At 37.7% G+C, this 21,389-nt stretch overlaps 2 protein-coding genes and 1 long non-coding RNA gene across 10 annotated transcripts in view; 2 read left to right on the top strand and 1 right to left on the bottom strand.

The window, feature by feature from the left end:
- The first annotated feature begins 1,287 nt into the window (after nucleotides 1-1,287).
- LOC309503021 lies at nucleotides 1,288-4,827 on the top strand. The gene is made up of 3 exons (XR_014207467.1): nucleotides 1,288-1,534; nucleotides 2,889-3,024; nucleotides 3,145-4,827. It is a non-coding gene; the product is annotated as an uncharacterized lncRNA (long non-coding RNA).
- Nucleotides 4,828-6,829: 2,002 nt separating this feature from the next.
- rpl8 (ribosomal protein L8) lies at nucleotides 6,830-9,762 on the top strand (the record flags this gene model as incomplete). The annotated part of the gene is made up of 5 exons (XM_082175507.1): nucleotides 6,830-6,997; nucleotides 7,083-7,224; nucleotides 7,316-7,534; nucleotides 9,350-9,465; nucleotides 9,570-9,762. The coding sequence occupies 5 exons, from the start codon at nucleotides 6,830-6,832 to the stop codon at nucleotides 9,726-9,728; spliced, it is 804 nt and encodes a 267-aa protein (XP_082031633.1). The 3' UTR covers nucleotides 9,729-9,762.
- A 1,051-nt stretch (nucleotides 9,763-10,813) lies between these two features.
- Nucleotides 10,814-21,389, bottom strand: part of usp9 (ubiquitin specific peptidase 9) — a 39,238-nt gene continuing 28,662 nt past the window's right edge. For 2 of the 8 annotated variants that reach the window (XM_082175499.1, XM_082175501.1), the window contains 15 exons: nucleotides 21,152-21,325; nucleotides 20,912-21,053; nucleotides 20,612-20,815; nucleotides 19,942-20,497; nucleotides 19,367-19,490; nucleotides 19,016-19,241; nucleotides 18,720-18,849; nucleotides 18,442-18,627; nucleotides 17,769-17,989; nucleotides 17,427-17,515; nucleotides 16,823-16,979; nucleotides 16,514-16,726; nucleotides 15,761-15,868; nucleotides 13,657-13,752; nucleotides 10,814-12,583 (listed from right to left, as the gene is read on the bottom strand). In XM_082175499.1, the coding sequence (XP_082031625.1) occupies nucleotides 12,446-12,583; nucleotides 13,657-13,752; nucleotides 15,761-15,868; nucleotides 16,514-16,726; nucleotides 16,823-16,979; nucleotides 17,427-17,515; nucleotides 17,769-17,989; nucleotides 18,442-18,627; nucleotides 18,720-18,849; nucleotides 19,016-19,241; nucleotides 19,367-19,490; nucleotides 19,942-20,497; nucleotides 20,612-20,815; nucleotides 20,912-21,053; nucleotides 21,152-21,325 (2,764 nt within the window). In that variant the 3' untranslated portion in view covers nucleotides 10,814-12,445. The remainder of the gene's footprint in view (nucleotides 12,584-13,656; nucleotides 13,753-15,760; nucleotides 15,869-16,513; nucleotides 16,727-16,822; nucleotides 16,980-17,426; nucleotides 17,516-17,768; nucleotides 17,990-18,441; nucleotides 18,628-18,719; nucleotides 18,850-19,015; nucleotides 19,242-19,366; nucleotides 19,491-19,941; nucleotides 20,498-20,611; nucleotides 20,816-20,911; nucleotides 21,054-21,151; nucleotides 21,326-21,389) is intronic. The other 6 variants (XM_082175500.1, XM_082175502.1, XM_082175504.1 and 3 more) reach the window with 3 other exon arrangements.

The following is a 21,389-nucleotide window of genomic DNA, read 5'->3' as shown; positions in this document are numbered from 1 at the left end:
AATGAAAGACAAAATATACAACAACATAGGCCAGGTGATTGACCCGATGCTGCCTCCTTATGGTATTAAGCCTATAAAAACTATAAGCAGTGTTGTAGTCGAGTCACCAATTGTCGAGTCCGAGTCAAGTCTCGAGTCCCCGTGTTCGAGTCCGAGTCCAAGTCCGAGTCACCAAAGAAGAGACCGAGTCGAGTCCGAGTCGAGTCACCATTACCTGAGTTCGAGTCCGAGTCGAGTCTCGAGTCCCCAGTGTTCGAGTCCGAGTCGAGTCATCAAGGTTGAGTCTGTGTTATATTTCAAGACTGCCAACATTTCTCTACTCTGGCACCTTTAAAGAGCTGATATAATTATAAAAGAGGGTCTACATTAAACAAAAATGACACCACTGTGTTGACAATTATAAATAATAAATACAATATAAATACATATAAATAAAAAATTTGATTTCAATAATGTAGGCTATTAGTAGGCTAAATGTTGAAATTAACATTAACAATGCTGTAGAAGTGCAGTTTATTAATAGTAGCCTAAATGTTAACTAATTTAGTTAACTAGAGTTTAATAAATGGAACATATTGTAAAGTGTTACCGATTTGTTATACACCGATTCAGACGTCTCGTGAGTTCGTTGTTGGACAGATGGTCAGTTGTTTTAACCATTCATTAAAGTGAATCGTTCAAAGGAGTCATTAGTTCGCGAATCGGACGTGTCATTAATGGACGTGTAGCCTATACGCCTTGTGTGATTATCTCGGCAGTTTAGGACAGGACAAGATTGGTGTCAACACAGAAAACATTTCATCACTAGATCTTTTCGTTTATTGAAATTGTGGCTAATGTCAGCTGAATGTGCGGAACGCTTTTCAGAGAAGATAAGACTAACGTTTTTTGTTTGTTTTTTCAGCACAATTCACACCTCGCGGTAATTCAGGAGAAAAAAATCTCTGAATGATCTACGTGAAACTTCGGTCTTCCGACCTTTTACTATCGTGTCAATTGATTTTGATATGCGTGAGGAGGGAGCACCGCTCGTGTTGTTTGAAGACGGTGAGAGCGCGCGCGCGGCTGGGGCTTTCTCTCTGCTCGTTCATATATGCAGGAAAAAAAGAGATCCCGTCCGGTCTTGGAGCCCAAAACAGGAAAAGTGTAACATCTTATATCAAATTTTAAATCCTATTTAGTCAGAAACTTCATCCAACGTCATTCATTTGATGAATGCTCAAGTCCGATTTTATATCCTCGAGTCCGAGTCCAAGAACGAGTCATCAGTCCGCGAGTCCAAGTCAACCCAGACAGCAGCTGACTGCGATCCGGATCCGTCTTCAAACCGGCAAATCCGCGTCACAGTCACCTCCGTTTCACTGCTCTAAAACGGATCCAGCCCGGGCCCGGTTTCAGTGGGCGGGAACAACAGTCGCAAAACAGATTCGGGCCGTATCCGTGGAAACGAGCGCGCGAAACATTTTTTCTGGAGTTCAGAAGAGGAGGCTGTCACGGTCGCTACTCGTTATCCTACCTTAAACACTTCACCAAGGTAAGTCACACATGGTCAAACTGTTTTATTAATTAATACATTTCTTATTGATTATTGTGTACTCGTTAGCTTTTAACTAACTAACTAATTTTTAACTTAAGTTTTGGAGTTTGTATTGCTCCTTAGATCGGTAGCTGCTACTGAATCGTAATGTTAGCTAGCCTAACTCTTATTTATGTTTTCAGAGGGCATATGCTAACACGAAGACGACCCAGAGGATTGTAATTATATGTAATTGACGAATTTGAACTGTTTTCATTTATTTTCACTGTTGTTAAAGTTTTTACTGCGGTAATGTTAGTGATAGGCTAGCGTTAGCTTAGCTAAGGCCTCCCGCAGACCTTCACTTTATAATAAGGTTTCATTTGTTAACATTAGTTAATATTAATTACAATTAACTAACCATGAACAATACATCTGTTACTGTATTTGTTAATGTTAGTTAATATATATACTAACAGTTGTTCATTGTTTGGTCATGTTACTTCACACTGTGCATTAACTAAGGTTAACAAACAGCCTACAACATTTTATATTAATAATGCATTAGTACATGTAGAAATTAACATTAAAAAAGATTAATAAATGATGTAGAAGTGCAGTTAATTTTTAGTTTGTCAACTAATGATGGTATTCTCTTCTGCTCACCAAGACTGTGGTTATTTAATAAAAAATACAGCAATATTGTGAAATATTATTACATTCTATAGTAAAATATTGGCTAATTTATTCCTGTGATCAAAGCTATAATTTTCAGCATCATTTCTACAGTCTTCGGTGTCACATGATCCTTCAGAAATCACTCTACTATGATGATTTGGTGCTCAAGAAACATTTATGATTATTATCAATGTTGAAAACAGTTGTACTGCTTCATATTTTTGTGGAAACAACTATACCATTCAAACATCTGTAGTAAGTTTAATACTTTTATTAACCAAGGATGTCTTAAATTAAGTCAATGACATTTAAAATGTTACAAATTAATGTCTTATAAATGTCTTAATTTAATAAATGCAAATACATGCTGTTCAACTTGAACTTTATATTTATCAAAGAATCATGAAAAAATTATCACCATTTCCACAAAAATGTTAAGCAGCACAACCGTTTTCAGCATTGATAATAATAATAATAAATGTTACCTGAGTTCCAAATCAGCATATTAGAATGATTTCTGAAGGATCGTGTGATATCTGATTCTGATCAATTTAAATGAATGTTTAAGTAATTGATATAGGCCTACCAGTTTATCCCTTAACTGATCTACATTATAGAAGAAATATAAATCAGGGCTCAGAAGCTTATTAGCTGGAGGTTGATGTTTTTTTGCACATTTTTTTTTTCTTAACAGGAGCTGTAAGGAAAAACCAGTCTTCTACCAGTGCAGCAGATAGTGGAATAGGTTCTTGCGGCATCCGTTGATTTAACCTTTGACCCGTGACGGCGGCTGGAAGGAACGTTCAAGAGCCAAAGAGGCCTTAACTGAGGTAAATTTCAGATATAAGAAGCACAGCACAGTACAGAACAGCCGTCAGATTCTTTATTTAGTGTGACAATACATGAATATCTAAAATCTTTCTTCTTGGTCTTTTTTTTTTTTTTTTCAGATGCCTCATGGGAATTAAACGGCACATATGAAGTGGTTTGTAATACCATGGCTTTCCTGTCCTGTCCTTGATGTGTTTACAGTTCATTCTATCAAATTATTTTGGTAACACTTTACAATAAGGTTCATTGGTTAACATTAGTTAACTACCTTAGTTAACATGAACTAAGAATGAACTGCACTTCTTCAGTATTTATTAATCTTAGTTAATATAAATTTCAACATATACGAATACATTAAAATCAAACATGATTTGTTAACATTAGTTAATGCGCTATGAACTAACATGAACAAAACAATGAACAGCTGGATTTTTATTAACTAACATTAACAAACATGAATAAATACTGTAACAAATGTGTGGCTCATTGTTAGTTCATGTTAGTTAATACATTAACTAATGAAACTTATTGTAAAGTGTTGCCATTATTTTTTGTATGTTTTTTCTTTGCAGCTTTTCACTGCCTCTGATCAATGCCACATTTTTTGGGGATAAATAATACATTCATGAGGCTTATGTCACTACACAACATGAATACTCATTCAAAAACATTCTTTCAAATATACATTGAGAAAAGTTCTGAGCTTTTGTCACTGTTTTAAAGGGAAAGTTCACTGAGAAATGAAAATTTGCTCTTAATTTATTCAACCTCAAGCCATCCAAGATATAGGTGACTGTTTTTCAGTTAAACAGTAAAGAAGATTTTTAGCTGAAACTGTGGTCTTTGGTGATTCATATAATGCAATTCAATGGCTACTGTCACTTTGAGAGTAAAAAACAAACATATTACAGGCAAAACACAACTGCAGTGACACAGGACTGTTTGCAGATGCTGTGGATTACAGGTAATAATGTTGTAAATAATGTTCAGTTTCTTTGACAGACTAATTGTTTTGCTTCATACGACCTCAATGAATCGTCAGGAGCCACAGGTATTAATTTTGTTTTCCCTGTAATGTTTTTTTTACTCTCAAACTGACTGTAGCTATCGACTTGCATTATACGAATCATCAAGGACCACATTTTCAGCTAAAAATCTTCTTTACTGTTCAACTTGTAGTTGCGTAGCTGTCAATGGAGGGAAAGAAATCTCAGATTTCATTAAAAAGATCTCAGTTAATTTGTGTTCAGAAGATGAATGAAAGTCTTACGGGTTTGGAACGACATGAAAGTGAGTAATTAATGACAGAATTTAAATTTTTTGTGTGAACTATCTCGTTAACGGCAAGTAGAGACTTAAGTGTTTTATATAAACTTTGAGTACTTGTGCAAAAATGATCAAAATAAAAATAAAAGATGCACAGTGGCACTGTTTTGCATTGTTTTGTGAATTTGTTTTAATATGCTTAATAAATAAAAAATTTATCAAAAGATAAAGCCCTTGAATATGTCAAATTTATTGTCCAAATAATTTTTCTTTGAATGCATGTTTACTGTGAAGTAGTGGCTGTGAGTTAGTGTTGACACTAGATTATCAGGTGGTATTTTAGTGTAAAAAAAGTACAGTAATTCAACTTTTTATTGCCTAAGCATTTTGTGTTAAAAACAGAAAAAATATCAGTGGCATAAGACCATAAGATTAGATCATGTAAATGAGAAGATTCATGAAATTCTAGATATGTATACTACTTAGAGCGAGCGAGTGTGTTTGTGTACTGTAAACAAAATGAGCTGGCCCTGATCCGGCATGATTCTGGACCAGATCCAAAACAGAGCTGGACCACAATTGGGCCAAATCGCCATAAAGGAATCCGGAGCTGGCCCAGTTCTGGTCCAGATGAGAAAAAACGGATCCGTGCCGGTGTTGGCCCGTTGTGCCAAAAGACACCGGCCCGAGTCCGTTGCGCGGATCTGGCCCAGAACTTACGAAGTGTCTGGGCCAGATCTGGGCCAGATGATTTTTGCTATCTGGGAAGTCACGAGTCCTGAGAATAGAGTCTCGAGTCGGACTCGAGTCCAGAGAATATAGGGACTCGAGTCCGAGTCCAGGACTCGAGTACTCCATCACTGACTATAAGCGCAACATTTTAGAGGCAACTGCGTCGCTTTTTTGCCAGAGTAAGATACTGTAAGAGTTTAAATCAAAAGTGGGTCGCAAGACCGTTTTGAGTGGTCCGTGGAGTGTGCAGTCAAAGAAACATCATTAATGTTGGGACTTTTATTTTAAAAGACATGAGTGAAAGCTGTTGACTCTTCTGTCAGACGCAAAACGCGTTGACCTGATTATGTTGTCAGGCTATAATGTCAGTGACATTATTCGAACGTTATTTTCGTAAATTGTTACAAAATAAAAAGTCTCTCACCTCAGAAACACAAACTTTCCAGTCCCGTCAGACATTATACCATACTGTGCTCGCCTCGTAGCGCACTTAAATACAGAGGCGCGCGCTGTATCACTTCACTATGAAGATCAAAATTATACATTACAAATAAATTACGAGCATGCAATGGCGTAGTTACGTTGATAATTAGTAAGTCATGAAATTAACAAAAAAAAATGGCAATAAATTACGTAATTTGTACTTCATATGTTAGCTTGAAAGGATTTGCAAGTTTCATGTAAGTATTGTGTATTTACCATGGTAAAAAATTACCTTTGTGTTATTTTGTGTAATTTTAAATGATTGCTGGCTCGTACTCACTTTATAGTATTAAAAGCTTGGGACGGCTACCTTATACTGTTTATTTATCAGTATTGGTCATTTTCTTACAATTTATGAGCATAAAGTGGGACGGTGCAAAATTTTATAAGAAAATGTCTGTGTATATATATATATTTATAAAAAACAAAAAACAGGTCGCGGCCTAATGTGGGTTCCATGGTCAAATCATCAAGTTGAGGGTTGAGAACCACTGCTGTAAATCACTCACTGTTTTCATTCTAATTTCTTTATTTCTTTCTTTCCTTCCATGTTCAGCCTCTGGAGGGCAGACCGCGTACTGAACACACATCCGGGTACTTGACCCCTCCCGCTCGCCCCATTTCACCGGAAGAAAACCCCCATCACTCCCTTTTGCTTCCTCTTTCCGTCAACGGAGTTTAGGTATGGGAAATAATATTCTGTCTCTCTGCTCAATCTGATTGTAATCACCGTTTAAAGTTCACCATCCACGTATACAATAAGCTGTATATTGTCAACATATTAGTTAAGGACATATCTTTACACTTTTGTGTCTCAGAATGTCGAAATTGAATGTGTTATTTATCATTGAATTGATGATGTCTCTGGTCATGTTGTGGCCTAGAGGACCGGCAATTCTGAAACGACTCAGGAGTTTTTGCTTGTTATTCGATCCTAATTAACTTATTAAACCGCTTAAACGAGCTATTAAGTATTGTTTTAACCGTAAGTGTGGGATACGGTTCACTGTTATCTCCTCGCAAGTCACATGAGTTCATTATAGCGGCTGGCTGTCACTGTTAGAGGGATAGAATAGACATGGAGATAGTTATGGACGAATTAAGTACGCTGAGAATGTGAGAACCTTCTTTAAATTAAATGAATGAAACAAAATATAACCGCAAAACAAAAAAATATTGAGCCATTTTGCCCAATGCATATTTGCAGAATATATACATTTATTTTTAATCATGTTCTCAGTCTGTTTCATTGCAATGGTGACAATCAAATGTTATGCAGAATGACACCCTCAATGTAAATATTGCATTGAAATGTCTTATTAAATGTGTAATTGCTTGTTTATACAGGCCGAAATGGGACGTGTGATCAGGGGACAGAGAAAAGGTGCGGGCTCCGTCTTCAAAGCCCATGTCAAGCACAGAAAAGGTGCTGCTAAACTCCGTCATATTGACTTTGCTGAACGCCATGGCTACATCAAGGGGATTGTGAAGGTAAAATTGTGGATTAAATGTTGAAAGGTCACTCATGTCATCTAAAGAGGGAATTGCAAAAAAGAAAAACTGCTTTTTCCTTTAGGACATTATCCACGACCCCGGCCGTGGAGCTCCCCTGGCTAAGGTGGTTTTCCGTGACCCATACCGCTTCAAGAAGAGGACCGAGCTGTTCATTGCAGCTGAAGGCATCCACACGGGGCAGTTCATCTACTGTGGCAAGAAAGGTAATGAACTTTTAAACTGAGATTAAGGCAAGCAAACATCCAGTCTTATGTGCACCTGTTGATCAAAGTCTCTGTGCTTGAACTGTTATAGCCCAGCTGAACATTGGCAATGTGCTGCCCGTTGGCACCATGCCTGAGGGTACCATTGTCTGCTGTCTGGAAGAGAAGCCCGGAGACCGGGGCAAGCTCGCTCGCGCATCCGGAAACTACGCCACAGTCATCTCCCACAATCCCGAGACCAAGAAATCCAGAGTCAAGCTTCCATCTGGATCCAAAAAGGCCATCTCTTCTGCAAACAGAGCTGTTGTTGGTAAGCAAATGTTATGGTTTCAGAAAATATAAAGTTTTGGTTGATATGATTATCTTTTGGGAGTAGTATTGTTTTCCTTGCTTTGTATGGTTTTAATTTAGATTACTGTTTGATCTTCATTTTCTAAAATCCCTAGGTTTGTATTTTAAAAAAATCTTTTACAAAATCTTTAAACTAAATGTACAAACCAGTGAAATGTTTTGTGACTCCAGGGAGCTATAATTTAAGAGCGTATTATATTTTATAGCACAGGGTTTCCCAAACTGGGGTTTGTGAGGGAACTGCAGGGGGCTTGTGAGTTGAAGAACTAAAACTTATGACGACAAATGTCATTTTTGAAATAAATATTTAAAAAAGAATCAAAGTAAAACTGTGATTCAGATAAACATAATTTTATGTGACCTTTAACCAACATCAGAGGACTGTGATTGTTATATTGAGAAATTAACTTTAAGCCTCAGGGGTGCTTTACAGCACTGAAAAAAATGCTTGTAAATTACTTGTATAGCAAATAGGGCTGGGCAAAAAAATCGATTTTTCAATTAATCGTTTTTTAAAATGTGGTCGATTCAAAATCGATTCTCAAACGCCAAGAATCGATTTTTTTCCATCTTTATGTATTAGTTTTATGTATAAAACTCAATTTTATAGCTAATGCTGTGAGATTTTATGGTAGTTTTATCTAAATCATAAAATAACCTCAATTAGTGCTGCACGTTTAATCATATCACAATCGCCATGACAAGCCTATACGCAATTAGGCTATATGACCAAAATGCTGCCAAAATGCTGTCGTGACTGTGACAGAAAAACTTGCGATGATATCGTGCGTGCGCACAAGACAGCACAGAATAGAATTACCTTTCGCGCTTGAACGAAGAACACACACAATTATGCCAAAATGTATTTTTGTCGAGTATCTTTATAACATAAGAGCAGTCTTATGACGAACGTGAAGAGTTGTGCCTCGTGAGAGAATGAGTCCGCGTGTGAGTTCCGCGTCTCTGTCAACAGCGGCTGGTCTTAAAGGGACAGTACACTGTAGCCACTAATTATCTCTGTCATTTAAGTTAATCAAAGAACAAAGAGAACAGAGAAAAACACTCACTGCTCTTGAATAAAGAACTTTTGTAACTTTGATTAGTCAATATATAATTTATAATTAATGCAACACAGACTGTTTGATAATTTTATTCAATTTCTGTATGGCCTAGCTGTTAGACAGGAAGGGCACATATTATATTATATGCAACGTTTTTATATGTGGGTTTATGTGAGGATTGTTAACCTGTTTGATCAAGACATGCGACTGTTCTGACTTGTCCAATTTTCAGCATAAATTTTTCATTTTGCATCAAAATCCTGTCTATTCATTGTATGCATTTGAAATATAGAGTTGGGTTCTGTTTTAATGTACCCAAGTGTACCTAAAATAAAAAGAGTTTAATATACAGGTTTGTAGCTCTTAATTTCTTTTTATTAATTAAACACTTGAAAACTTGTTCACTTTTTTTTCTTTTCTTTTTCTAATAAATATAGGATTTGTATTTAATATTCATTGAGTGAGTCGAATCGAAATTAATTTAGAATCGAAATTGGGAGAATCGAAATCGAAAATCGAATCGAGAATCGAAATCGAATCGAATTAGAGCTTGCGAATCGAAATCGAATCGAATTGTAACATCTGAATCGATACCCAGCCCTAATAGCAAACATGTAAGGATTTTTGTGTATTCATTTTGGCTTTATAGACTTTGAGACTGAATTCAATGTGAACTGAATTCAATATGACGCGTTTAATGTCATGTGTTAAAGGTGTTGTTGCTGGCGGTGGTCGTATTGACAAACCCATCCTGAAGGCAGGACGTGCATACCACAAGTACAAGGCCAAGAGGAACTGCTGGCCTCGTGTCCGTGGTGTGGCTATGAACGTAAGCAAATTTAATTTATTCTTCTGCAATTATGGATTGCAGTCTGATTTTTTTTTTCCCTCTATGGTGGTTTTAAATCTGCTGTATGCCGTTTCTTTTTCCAGCCTGTTGAGCATCCCTTCGGTGGTGGTAACCATCAGCATATTGGCAAGCCCTCAACAATCAGGAGGGACGCGCCCGCTGGACGTAAGGTTGGTCTCATCGCTGCCCGTCGTACTGGCAGACTGCGTGGAACAAAGACCGTCCAGGACAAAGAGAACTAATGTGTATCTTCATAATAAAATGTGTCTCAACAAATTCCATTTTCCTGTTGATGTCTTTGTCAGTTATCACTTACTATCTCTGCACAAGCACACAACTAGTGTTGTCAAGTAAAAAATAATGCGTTAGAATGCTACATGGTGCCTGCAAGATCTCAATTTATAGTTCTCAGATATAATAGCAGACCTTCTACATTTGAGTTTTATTCAACTTGTGTAGTTATAATGCAATAGATTAAAACAAGTGTAGTTTTTTTTATTAGCTCCAGGGTTTTTTTCTATGTGAAATGTGTATATATTTATATGTAGTTATTTTGTCATACTCTGATCAGAAGCATTTTAGTTTGACAATTCTATTTAAAAAAAATTTTTTGAATACCTTTTTTGACCAATGGTTAAGTTAAATGAGAGCATGGGAAATGACTAAAGCACACCTAGGTGCTGTAGATCAAGTGCAAAACAAACTAAGCATCTTCAATACAGAGCATGTAGCAAGTAATGACAACTTTTTTTTAATTAAGATTGGCCTTGTGGGTAATTAAAGCTAGTTAAGAGGGGCTGTTGGCAGCAACCTACCAAAAATTGGAGGTGCAATTTAATAGAGTTCTCATGACAGCCTTTACCATAATTCAACATAATATTCCCAGAATTGTTGCATTCTAAAGAAAATTTGTTGGTTTAATGCATTTTTAACAGTTGTTCTGGGTGCCTTTTCTGGTCAGAGGCTGAACATAAAAATAAAATAAATAAAACGCTTACAAAGAGAAGGATAGTTTGGAACTGCAGTCCAACCCAATTTGAAATCTTAAGCTAAATCCTTGCACCTAAAAGACTAATAAGGTTTATTAGCATATTATTGACAAATTTGGTAAAAATATTCCCGTTCATCTAGGCAAACTGAATTAAGTTGTCTTAATTATTCTATGAATTATAAAGGCATTTTAAGAAAGTAATACCTGACTCACCAACACACATTTTTAAATTTGTGGCTTTAGAGCTGTGTAATCAACAGTGACAAATTTGTGAATTTAATACAATAAATACATAAAACATCATGCAGGTCTGAATCTTGACAATAACAGAGACACTTTCCCGATTTCTTTTCTTTATTCTTGAAGGGCGCAATGCTTTTTTTCTAATAGTTCTGTGCACAAAAACCTCACAAAGTGAAAGTCAACATTGTGACTGTGGCTTCAGAATTCAACGTCACATCATGGCCAAAACAAAAGTCGGCAAAAAACAGGGCGATGAACTCTGTACAGTCAATAATCTTTAAAAATAACACAAGGACAAAAATGTTCCTCTTAAATCAAATTCTATTTTTCTTTTAGTGAAATACAACAAAATAAATTCTATAAAATAAAACAGCAAAATATTTAAATATATGATGGGCAGAATATTTTCATTTGCAGGAGTATTTGGTATTTTTCCAACAAAATCCAAGAAAAAAAAAAGCATTCAAGTTACCAATTAAATACATACAGTATCTACTGATGTTTACTCCTTTAATCCAAGAGACTTTACTAACTGAAGTTGCAACATGACTAACCAGCAGTTATTTTATGGTACAACCCTGCTTTTACGTTCACTCTCCTTAAATGAAGAATCCCCAGACAGAGCCTCTATTCGAGAACACGAATGTGAACAGGGATCACGAATTTAGGCGATCGACTAAATTGCCAGGTCATTTGTTTGACACAATGTTCAAGACAAATAAGCAAAACGAGTTCTGTCCACTAATGTTCCAGGCATCCTGGCATTAACTGTTGCATATATTTTCTCTTTCTAAAATTCCTATCATCAAAACCTAAATGTTTATCCCACCCAAAAAAAAAAAAGCGACAGCCAAATATTTATCCGAGGAAACGTGTGCAATTGTAAAGCCACTTATTTCTTACATTGCTTCGAAAACATCAAATCTAGAAGAGCATATGGAGGAGGGGACCAACAAAAGGGCTCTTCCAAATCACTGTGGAAAAAGAAATCACAGAATTGCCCTTCAGCTATGCTAGTTTGATGTGAAGCCATGCTAAGATGTTACAGCGTGTCAGCTGGAGCTTTCAAATTATTGAATTATTACCAGAAAAAAAAAAGAAAGAAAGGCAATAGGAGTTTCCAGATTAAAATTGCATCATCACCCCATTCACATCAACTAAACGTCAAGATCATCACCCAACCGTCCCATCGTTCACAAACTATGGCCAACTCTTGCTCACGAGGTGCCGTAGCCGGTTAAGCTTTGACATGAATATAATGTATGATCAAAAGCAGAATGACCCAAACGGCCCAAACCTTACTACTGAGCATGGGATAAAACAGGGATTTTTTTTTTGTCTTTCACCATTGTATTTGCATTTTTTTTTGTGTGTTGTTTTTCCATTTTCATAAATCTGTAGTCTCCCAACAGCATCACACACGCTGTTGCTTTTGAACAGTCAAAACATTAACATAGTATGTACACCTCTGTCATGAGACAAGTGCGTCAGGCCCGTTTTATTATTACAAACAATATGCACAGTCCACTGCAAGTTACACTTTTGACAGTTAATACTGCAGAGCAGACAGTGAAGAGACTCCACTCCAGGGTTAGAAATTGAGGGAAGCTGAATGTTCTGGTTACACAGGCTCTGGAGTGGAGCAGCATGGTGGGGCCTGGCCTTGCTCTGGATTCGAGTATCTCGCTGGAGAATTCAGATGGAGGACAGTGTGACAACATATTGTTAGTCTTTAGTCTGGGTGGGTGGCACCTCCTCAGGGGGCTCCCAGTTCTCTTGTGCTCGTGGGCCTGGACGCTGAGGGTTGTTGACGTGCTGTGCTGCGGGGCCAGTGTACGGCTGCGCATGCGGGAGGTTATTCTGCTGAAGAGATGCCAGAACAATCAAATGAGTGCATAACAATCAGAGATCACATTTATACTCATGTTTTACTTAGATTTGTAAATGCATTGTATACTAACACTTACAAAATATTTCTTATATAAACCCTGTTCTTTTGAACTTTTTTTTTCAACATTAAATGTTTCAGAAGCACCAAAACAGCATATTAGAATGATTTCTTAAGGATCATGTGACACTGGAGGAATGCTGCTGAAAATTCAGCGTTGCTATCACAGGAATAAATTATATTTAAATACACATTTTCCCCGCCATTGATGGAATTTAAGCAATCTGTTTCCACTGTTATACAGTAGGGGGTGCTATTACGCATCTTCTGAAAGAGAACAATCTCCAGAACCAAAATCAAAAAGTAGAAACAAGTGATAGAAGTGATTGCTTGTGCATATGTAAGCTAATGCGATCAATAACAAATCAAAAATGCCTAAATGTCAAACCCACAAAGAGGTATAGGACTGTGCAAGCTTTTGGGGTGTTGGCAGACTATCCAATCATTCTGTTTTGATTTTTGTTCAAAATCTGATCTGGACAGTCTTTGGCAAAAATGCCAACATTTTCTAAGCTTTTTGTCCATTTAAAGCAGAAGTTCTGATCTTTGTTTTGATGTTCTGTATGTTCAGATATTAATTTAGCAACATTCTAAGGGCCATGAAATTTTGTGAAAATGATCAAATGCTGGTGCTGACTGGCCACTTGCTGGCGGGGAAAGAGTTAAATAAATAAAAAAGTTGTAATAATATTTCACAATTACTGTTTGTACTGTATTTGATCAAATAAATGCAGTCTTAATGAAAATGATAGACTAAAACTTCAGTTAAAATCTTTAGCCATCTGATAATAAATCCAAAAACAATCTTTAAAATCAAGAGGGATGTTGAGTACCTTTATTAGGCATAAAAAATTAAATAATTCACAACATGGGTTTGCAGTGAAGAAAGCTTATGAAAGTCTTTGAAATTGTTCTTTCAATTCACATATATTGCATATACAGTTTAAAAGATGACTAGTAAGAGATTTGTGTGACTAAAGCTCAGTACCTGTTGAAACTTTGTGCCTGGAGAGTGAGGGTACAGAGCAGTGTCCTCTGGGGGAGAAGGGTCCTGCTCTTCAAGGGCCTCCTGCTCATCAGGCTCCTAAAACAACCATCATAAATGAAATTATGCACTAGATTTCAATTATGCCTTTTTTATTAAATACAAAATGATTATTTGGTTTGGTTTCTTTAATACTAACTAACCAGGGATGTGAGTGAATAAAGTCCTCTATAGAGAGTCCATTACATGTTAAACATGCAAAGCCAATATAATATGAAGGCTCAGGGTTTATAGGTTTGATTTAGATCAGGGATGGGCAACTTTGGTCCAGGAGGGCCACTGTCCTGCAGTGAGTTTAGCTCCAATCCTAATCATACATACCTGAACCAGCTAATCAATAGGGCTGAAAAAAAAAAAAAAATCGATTCACCTAGCTAATTTATTTAATTTTTTTTTCCATTCTAAAAACGATTTTTTTATTCCAGAATCTATATTAATTCAAATTCAATTGCTTTATTCTTGTCTTGCTTGTAGATGAGGTTGATAGAAGTTAGCCACTTTCGTTCCAACAGAGGATGAAATGTGTTGTTATCTATGAGTATTGAGTGACGTAATATCCCAAGTGGACGCGTGGAAGAGACGTGAGACTGAAAGCACTGAAAAGCCCTCGCACTACTCATATGCTGAGAGAGAGATAAGACAATAGAGCTGCATGATTCATCTTTAAAAGACTGATCTCGATTCAAACACCCACGCAATCTTTCAATTCATCTGTCTATTAAACGTAGACAAAATCATATCGCAACATTCAAAGCTGTGTCGGCGCTGCCGCTGACCCGGAGAGAGTTGTCATGAAACAGCTTCACAAACAGTCTTTTCAACCTCATAGTATCATTATTTCTGTGATGCAATAGTTAAAATTATCATAGAAGTACTTGGATAAGTTTAAAGTTCAAATATGTCTACGATAGCGTAGCTTTTGATAGAAACTTGATGCTTAAAATGACGCATTTATTGATTACATTGTTTCGCCACTAAGTGGCGACAAGTTACTGTTAAAAAATTTATTTGTTATTGAATCATTTATTCAAGAGAATGTAGTATTGTATGATGCTTCTGAAATAAAAGTCAGAAAGATGTGATGATTTGTTTTTGTAAATATGACTCATCTTATACATCATGTACAGTCTGTATAAGTGTATGATTTAACTTTTCCCGATGGTCTAGTGTTAAAAAAAAATTGCAATATCGAATCGCAATACTTGTAGAATCGCAATTCTTCAAATCGTATCGGCACCCAAGTATCGTGATAGAATTGAATCAGGAGATAGGTGTATCGTCCCAGCCCTACTAATCAATGTCTGAAGGCTTACAAGAAAGCTACAGGCAGGTGAGGTTTTTATCAGGGTTGGAGCAAAACTCTGCAAGACAGTGGCCCTCCAGGACTGACGTTGCCCATCCCTGATTTAGATTTAGAAGGCAAATAACTTGGAACACTGTACTACTCAAGACATAAATTGAATGACAGATGAGAGAACACCATAAATGGACAACACATACCAAGCACTCCTATACTTTGATTTGACTGAAATTGTTTTCCAAACTAAAAGGAAGCTTCCGATGACACAGGAATTTGCACATGGATGAATTGATTAGACAAAAGCTTTTCTTGAACATAGAGCTCTTCCACCATTAGAGTTAATCATCAGAATTGGATATAAAACGGACCAAATTTGCAGTCATACAAAAGCTTCTTAATAGTGCCGGAATGTTTTCAGATCAAATGACCAGAACGATATCACATCCCCAAAAGAAATTAAAAGAAGACTCAAACAAAACAGAAAAACACCACCAGACACAAAGATTACCTCCAACTCATCTGTACACTATAGCCAAGGCTTAGAGTTTTCGAACACTTAGATACCACATTAAGACTTGTAGTTGGGTAGAAAGAAACAGATTGGACACACTGAGATGAGGACGAAATAACAGTTGATTCAGAGTTGTTTTTGAGGTAGGTGGAAGATGGTTCTGTCTACATCACGCCCTGTGAACATCAAAAAGTTACGCAGATGGCACCAGTGTGGCCGGGCCATTCGAGTCTTACGGTGTGCTGTTGTTGGCCTGTCACTTCCCCTGGCAAAAGTTGCTGTGTCGAGGACGGGTTCCGGCCAGCGTCCTCTTCAGATACCACCTCGTGCTTCGTTAAGTGACACTATTTTGAAACGGCAGTTAATATTGTACACTTAAAACAAATTATGCATATATGGCTGTATACATTTAACATTTGTGGTAATTTGCTATTCATCATTAAACTGGATTTGATTAAGCAAGCGCTTTAGTTCCGCAAATTAATAGAAATTCTTTAAAAAAAATATATCTATGACATGAAATCAAGCATAAATATAATGAAACTTAAATTTATGCAAATATCAACAGCATTTATAATTGCTTTGCATTAGAAAAAACAAACAAATAAACCTGGAAATAAAAATGTCGAAAACTCAAAGCCCTACCTATAGTTAAACATGGCTATTTTGCACTCAAAACATTTCTAGATTAGCACTCTTTTCAAAATCCTTTTCACAATTATTTTCCAAAAGTTAAAATGTTTGATATGTGTGCCAGCCCATCATTATACATAGTGTGATTTATGTGCTGATTTCTGAAAGGTTTTTTTTTTTTCAGTAAAAAGTATTTACTGAAAGGGGTTCTGTAAAAGGCAATTAAATTAAAACAAAAGTAATTATTAAAAAGTCTGACTAATAGGCAAAGCACACATGCATGATTTCAATTTTTAAACTAAATATACTGGCACTAATTCTTCAGACAATGAGGGGTGGCATGAGCCAACACATACCTCCTCTGGGCACAACTCGCAGGCCTTGGCTAAAGTCATACGGGCACTGTGGGAGCGCTCCAGGAAGTATCCATTGGAAGTCTCATTGCTCTGAACAGGAGGGGACCAGTTGTTATACGTGTACTGGGTATTGCCAGTGTACGGTCTTCGTTCCAGCTCATCACCGAGCCACTCCACTGCCCATGTCCACTTCCTCTTTAGATCGCCATTGCTCTGGAACAGGCAAAACAACCAGTTTTTGCATATTCAAAACCATAAAACAAACCCATCCAAGTACACAGTCTTTTATTTTTATGCAGTTGTTCTGACCTGGAGAATCTGATAGGCCACTGAGCAGTTGCTGAAAAGAGCCACCATGCATTTGATACACTGATAAGCTCTCTTTTGGTAGTGGTTTTTGGAGCGCTGAATGGTGTCGAAAAGCCCATCACGGTCATCAGGGATTCCCTTCAGCACATTGTGGATCCTAACAAACCATAAAGAAAAGGAGCAGTGAAAGACATCATTATGCGATCATGAATTTCATTCACCCATGGATGTAAAAAGATGCGTTCAAGAGTTCCTACACGTTTTCCATTTCAAAATAACTTTTTTTGAATTCTCTGTAGATATTTTGGACCATATTTAACATCTGATAAATGGTTAATTCCAACTGTTAACATGCATGTTATATTCTGACTATCTCATAAAAATAAAAATAAAAACCTGCTTTTACAAATAAAAACTTTTTATTTTGTCGAAAAAGAAAGGGGGCAATAGACTGGAAACAAATTTTTCTATATCATCTAGACCTGGAAATAAATCAAATTTCCATACTTTTTTCATAATGCATAGGAAACCAGTTTTTGCTGTACATTGGTTTATATAAAAGGAATTTGCTAAAGATGAAATAACAGTAGAAATTCAGACTGACCTGTGAGTCTGCCATGAGTCCTCAATAAATAAGATCTGGAGGAGCAAGTCCAGGTAAGGCCTTAACTCATACGTGTATGAATATGCCACCTACGCAAAAAGAAAAACATTGACATTAATTAATATCTCCAGAAAGGTAAAAAAAAAAATTAAAATAAAATTCAGAATGATCATCCAAACAGACATTTTGAATCTACTTGACTCAAATGACTAACAGCTAAAATAACTAAGGCATGCTTTCAACACTTATCAAAACTTGAATATTGAATTGATTAACTAACTCGCAACTAATCACCACCAGCTATACTGTGCTTGTCTTTCAGAAGTTGCTGACCTCACTCACCTGCCACAGTAGTTCACTAAGTACAGTGGAAGAAAACTGAGGGTTCTCCCAACAGCAGAATCTTAGCAGTTTGATAGTGTCCTCTGAGTTACTGCAGTCTTCGATAATCTTCTTGACATAACTGGTGCGCACAAACAGAATGTCCACCACCAGCTGCTGCAGAGGCATGATGGGAGCAGTGATGTTGGGATCTCCATATGGGTTTGGCAGGGGAGGGTTACCTAAAAATGTCAAGATTAGGAAATGTCAGCTCATAACCTGGCTGGTGGTCTGGGCAGAAGTGGAGAAAAACATTCTTTGCGAATGCAAATACTTTAAATCAGTATCAACAGATCAAACTACTCTAAACACTATGGAACAATGGCAAAACCATGTATTTGATACTGGCATGGCAGTAAAAAAAATAATTATAAAAAAAATAAAAATTAATTTATATATATATATATATATATATATATATATATATATATGTGCAGATCTGCTTGACTGTAAATGCCCTCAGCTCCAAGCAATGCCAACCTGGCACTCATGCCTGGAGATGGCTTTGTGTCAGTCAGGAAGTCCTGAGCAAGGATGAGGATCTTCATTGGGCAATGGGGACCGAAACTACATGTGAAAGACCATTTTGTTATCAGATTACAAACATTTGGCAGCAGGGTATAAAACTCATTACCGTTGATTGATGACTGCATACGTGATGTCACATCACAGCAGCGAACCAGCTGTGAGACAACAGTATAAAGCTTTCCCAGCTCAGCATACTGGTACTTAATTGGAGGGCCAGGACCCTCGTCCAGGGCCACAAGCATGAAGTTGGCTGGTACCCCAAGCTTCAACAGCTGCGTCTTCTCTGCCAAGCCTGAGTGAACAAAATTAGGAGTGAGACAGGACAGCACTGTAGCATGCAAGTCTGCATGGATGAAGACCTTAAGGCTGGCAATTGCTCCTTACCAAGGTTGGCATACATGACGAAAAGGTTGAAGTACTGCTGCAGATGACGGCCATGCTCAGACACTTCTCTTCTCAGCAGATTAAGTACGGCACGGAACAAGTGCTCACTTAGACTCAAATTATCACAGCCCTGAGACAAAAGGACAAAAAACATAAATGTACAAAAACCTATCGACCGAGTTGCCACACCAACTTGCGAAAGTCAGGTATCCACAGATATTTTTAGATTTTCCATGAATGCACAAAAGCCTGTGTAGAGACTGAAATGAATGCTAACTAGGACTGAAAAGACGTACCTGACTTGAAGGTCCAGGTGAGGCAATCGGTGAAGGGCAGGGTCCATCTTGCAATGAGAAATGTGCAATGAATACGATGAGTTTGGAAAAAGCCCCTCGAACCTCTGCACTGGGGCACTCAAGCAGGTACTCAGAGAAGCGGTTTGGATATGCAAAGAGGACGTTGTGTGCAAACCAGTAACGCACATTCTTACTATGTCGCAGCAAGATGCAAAGAGCATCATACCTGAAACAAAAAAAAACATTGATAAACAAGGATCAACTAACTGTTGAAGAACACATGCAAATATGTGCCTGACACACACACACAAACAAACAAACATACACACACACACACACACACACTCTTACCAATCACTAGCAGGGCCACGGACTACTTTCTTGGTGTGGAATCCAGTACTGAAGAGAAATCTAGCAGCAAGCTGTATACTAATCATAGCCATTTCTTCTGCTTCAGGCAAAAGGTGGTCTTGACCTAAAAGACAAAAAATTCAAACACTGATGGATAAGAACAAAATCCTCTGCAAAATACTGAATCTAATGCCAAATTTACACTGCAGAGAAGTGGAGGAATAAACATGCATCTGAAAGTGGTATTTGGGTATTTACACAGACTGTTTAATGTTGCTAAGAGGTGGTATAAGTGCATTTGAACAGTAATAACAACTATACTTAGACGCTGGCATCTTTTGTTTTTTCCCATTCCACTGCCCGTGTCCTGCGTTTTTTTTTTAAAGCAAAAATGCATTGTGTGAATGGCCCCTAAAGCATTTCAGAGGACTTTTGTCCAGCACATATACAATTGTTCAAAAGTTTGGGGTCAATTAGGTTTTGTTTTTCTTTTGAAATAATTAAATTGCTCAAGTGACAGCCCTAATCCCATCTACAACAGAAGAGAACAAAGCAAGGTCGATGGCTGGATTTACCTGGCGGTGAGTTCAAGTACACACTGTTACAGGTCAGCAGTTTCCTGATGAACTGGAAGTACTCCAAGCTGTACTGCATACGGTTGTGCATAAACTGCACATTCTGTTTGCGCACACTGCGTTCGATAGCAGAGGGCATCTTCACCTGGTGAGGTTTGCTGGTCACTGTGAGCTCAGTGATGTATTTAACCAGCTCACTGTCCTTGTCTAATGTGTCCATTCGCTCATAAAAGAGGATGTAGGCGTTCCACCAGCGCTTCTGCCGCCTGTAGGACATGCGTTTCATCATGTGGTCAAAGACCTCGCCCATGTACTCTCCACCAAAGCACTGGTTCTTCATCTCCTCGTCGTCGTCCATCTTGCATTCGGTGACATCACCATCGTCAAACTTGTACCAACGGTTCCTTTCTCCCTCACCACCACTGCCATTCCTCTGAATGATGTAGGAGTAATAATGACCTCCACTAGCCTGGCCTGAGTGGACCAGCACTCCCACTAAACGATAACGAGAGCTACAGGGGGGTTCCGGCTCTGACGGCTCATTCTGCTGGATCACCTGGTACCATAAAGAACAACTTAAACTCCAGTTATGTAAAACATATTCCCAAATCACATTTATTTAAATTTGACATAGCTTAAAGACCAAAGAAAGAGCATGTTGGTGTAATACCTGGTTTTCTGGGTGCACATCGGACCCCTCCAGCTTAGCTACTCCAGCTACCGTATAGGGCTCCATATCTAACTCCCGTGGGAACTCAAAGTAGTCATTGAACTTAATGGCACACTCTCGTTCCCAGTCATAATCAAAGCGTTTCAGCTGGATGGCCAGCACTGGAGGAAGCTTCTTAATGAGCAAACGCTTCACTGTGTCCACCTGCCACAAAGACATCACCACCTTGAGCTTAATATGGCGTTCTCTTAAATCAACAATAAGAGACATCATAAAGATAATTTAAAACAAAACACGCACCTTCTTGTTGCACTTTTCACAGTGGTAGGCATTAGCACCCTCAAGCAAGTCTCCTTTTACATACTGCTCCATAGAATCGAGAAGATTTTGATGGTTTCTGATATCTACATTCAACGTCGTAAACGATTCCTCACATTCATATCTGAAAAGACAGTATGGAGTGTTTCAATGAGACACAAAGGATCTAGTAAGGGAAAAAACAAAGTCCTAACAAATCACAGTATAAGATTTCTGATGTACCTGTGAGGACAGCCCTGACATATTTTCTGGTCAGCAAAAGAGCCACCCAGTATTTTGCTCAGCATGGCAGGGTGACCCAGTGCTTTCAAAGCCTCATCTAGACTGTCCACCAGCGAGTTGAAAAACTCCAGAGCATCATGCTGTTCCCTCAGATTGACTGGTTCACCCCACAACCTGCAGAGAGAGGAAGAGATGAAGAGACCAGTTTAAAGTGTTGCATATTGTCCTGTAGTCTTAA

Source organism: Leuciscus leuciscus (genome assembly GCF_965113295.1).
Source record: "Leuciscus leuciscus genome assembly, chromosome: 7".
In the NCBI taxonomy this organism is placed as follows: Eukaryota; Metazoa; Chordata; class Actinopteri; order Cypriniformes; family Leuciscidae; genus Leuciscus; species Leuciscus leuciscus.
Note: the sequence above shows the minus strand (reverse complement) of the source record. Positions and strands in the feature narration are given on the sequence as shown.